Raw genomic sequence first — 726 nt, forward strand, 5'->3', positions numbered from 1 at the left:
ATACGTCAGTGGATGGGTAACGGAAAAGAAATAGAAAAGAAAAACAACAACAACACACACTACTTTCCCACCTATAGAACGGCCCGACCGTCACTCACCTGTCTTGTCAATCTCATATCTGTCAATCAAACGCTCCACCGTCTCCTGATTGGCTGTGAGCTCCATCTGCTCCCTGTGGAGGAAGCGGAGGAGGGAGCTGGCAGCCAGGGTAAGCTGGTCTGCGGTGTAGCATTGGTAGAGGCGTTGGATCTCAGCCCGTCTGGTGGCCGGACGCGCGGTTCTCTTCATCATCTATGAACCTGGGACCTGGAGGAGAGACGAGGGGTTAGGACAGGATCAACCATCTTCGATTGATTTCCCCTTCTGATGTCAGGTCTGAGTCGGAGCTCTCTCTGTCTGGCTGGGGAGACTCATCAGAGTGAGGCCTTCAGAGAATCAGAGATCAAAAGATGTTTCTTCTCCCCACCGTCTTAGACAAATCTGTTTCTATTCAAACGGCGCCAGCAGTGACGAACGGCTCGGACGGAATTGGGAGCAACGCCAGCTCTTGGCGTGAGATCCACAGATTCCTCCTCCACCTGAGAAACCTGACAATGACTTTTTGCCTTCGACTTCTTCAACCTTCTCCTCTCGCCCTCCCCACACACAAGTGGCATTAAAGTGAAGAGACGGTCTGTGTCTCTCTCAGGGGGATTCAGTCCCCTTCATCTGTCAACCGCTCCTGCA

General features: G+C 52.5%; 1 protein-coding gene across 1 annotated transcript in view; it reads right to left on the minus strand.

The window, feature by feature from the left end:
- Nucleotides 1-291, minus strand: part of LOC130389747 (1-phosphatidylinositol 4,5-bisphosphate phosphodiesterase zeta-1-like) — a 14,774-nt gene extending 14,483 nt beyond the window's left edge. Inside the window, exon 1 of the mRNA XM_056599680.1 lies at nucleotides 99-291. Coding sequence (XP_056455655.1) covers nucleotides 99-291 — 193 coding nt within the window. The remainder of the gene's footprint in view (nucleotides 1-98) is intronic.
- Between the last annotated feature and the right edge of the window lie 435 nt (nucleotides 292-726).

The sequence above is a fragment of the Gadus chalcogrammus genome, chromosome 9, assembly GCF_026213295.1.
Source record: "Gadus chalcogrammus isolate NIFS_2021 chromosome 9, NIFS_Gcha_1.0, whole genome shotgun sequence".
Taxonomy (NCBI): domain Eukaryota; kingdom Metazoa; phylum Chordata; class Actinopteri; order Gadiformes; family Gadidae; genus Gadus; species Gadus chalcogrammus.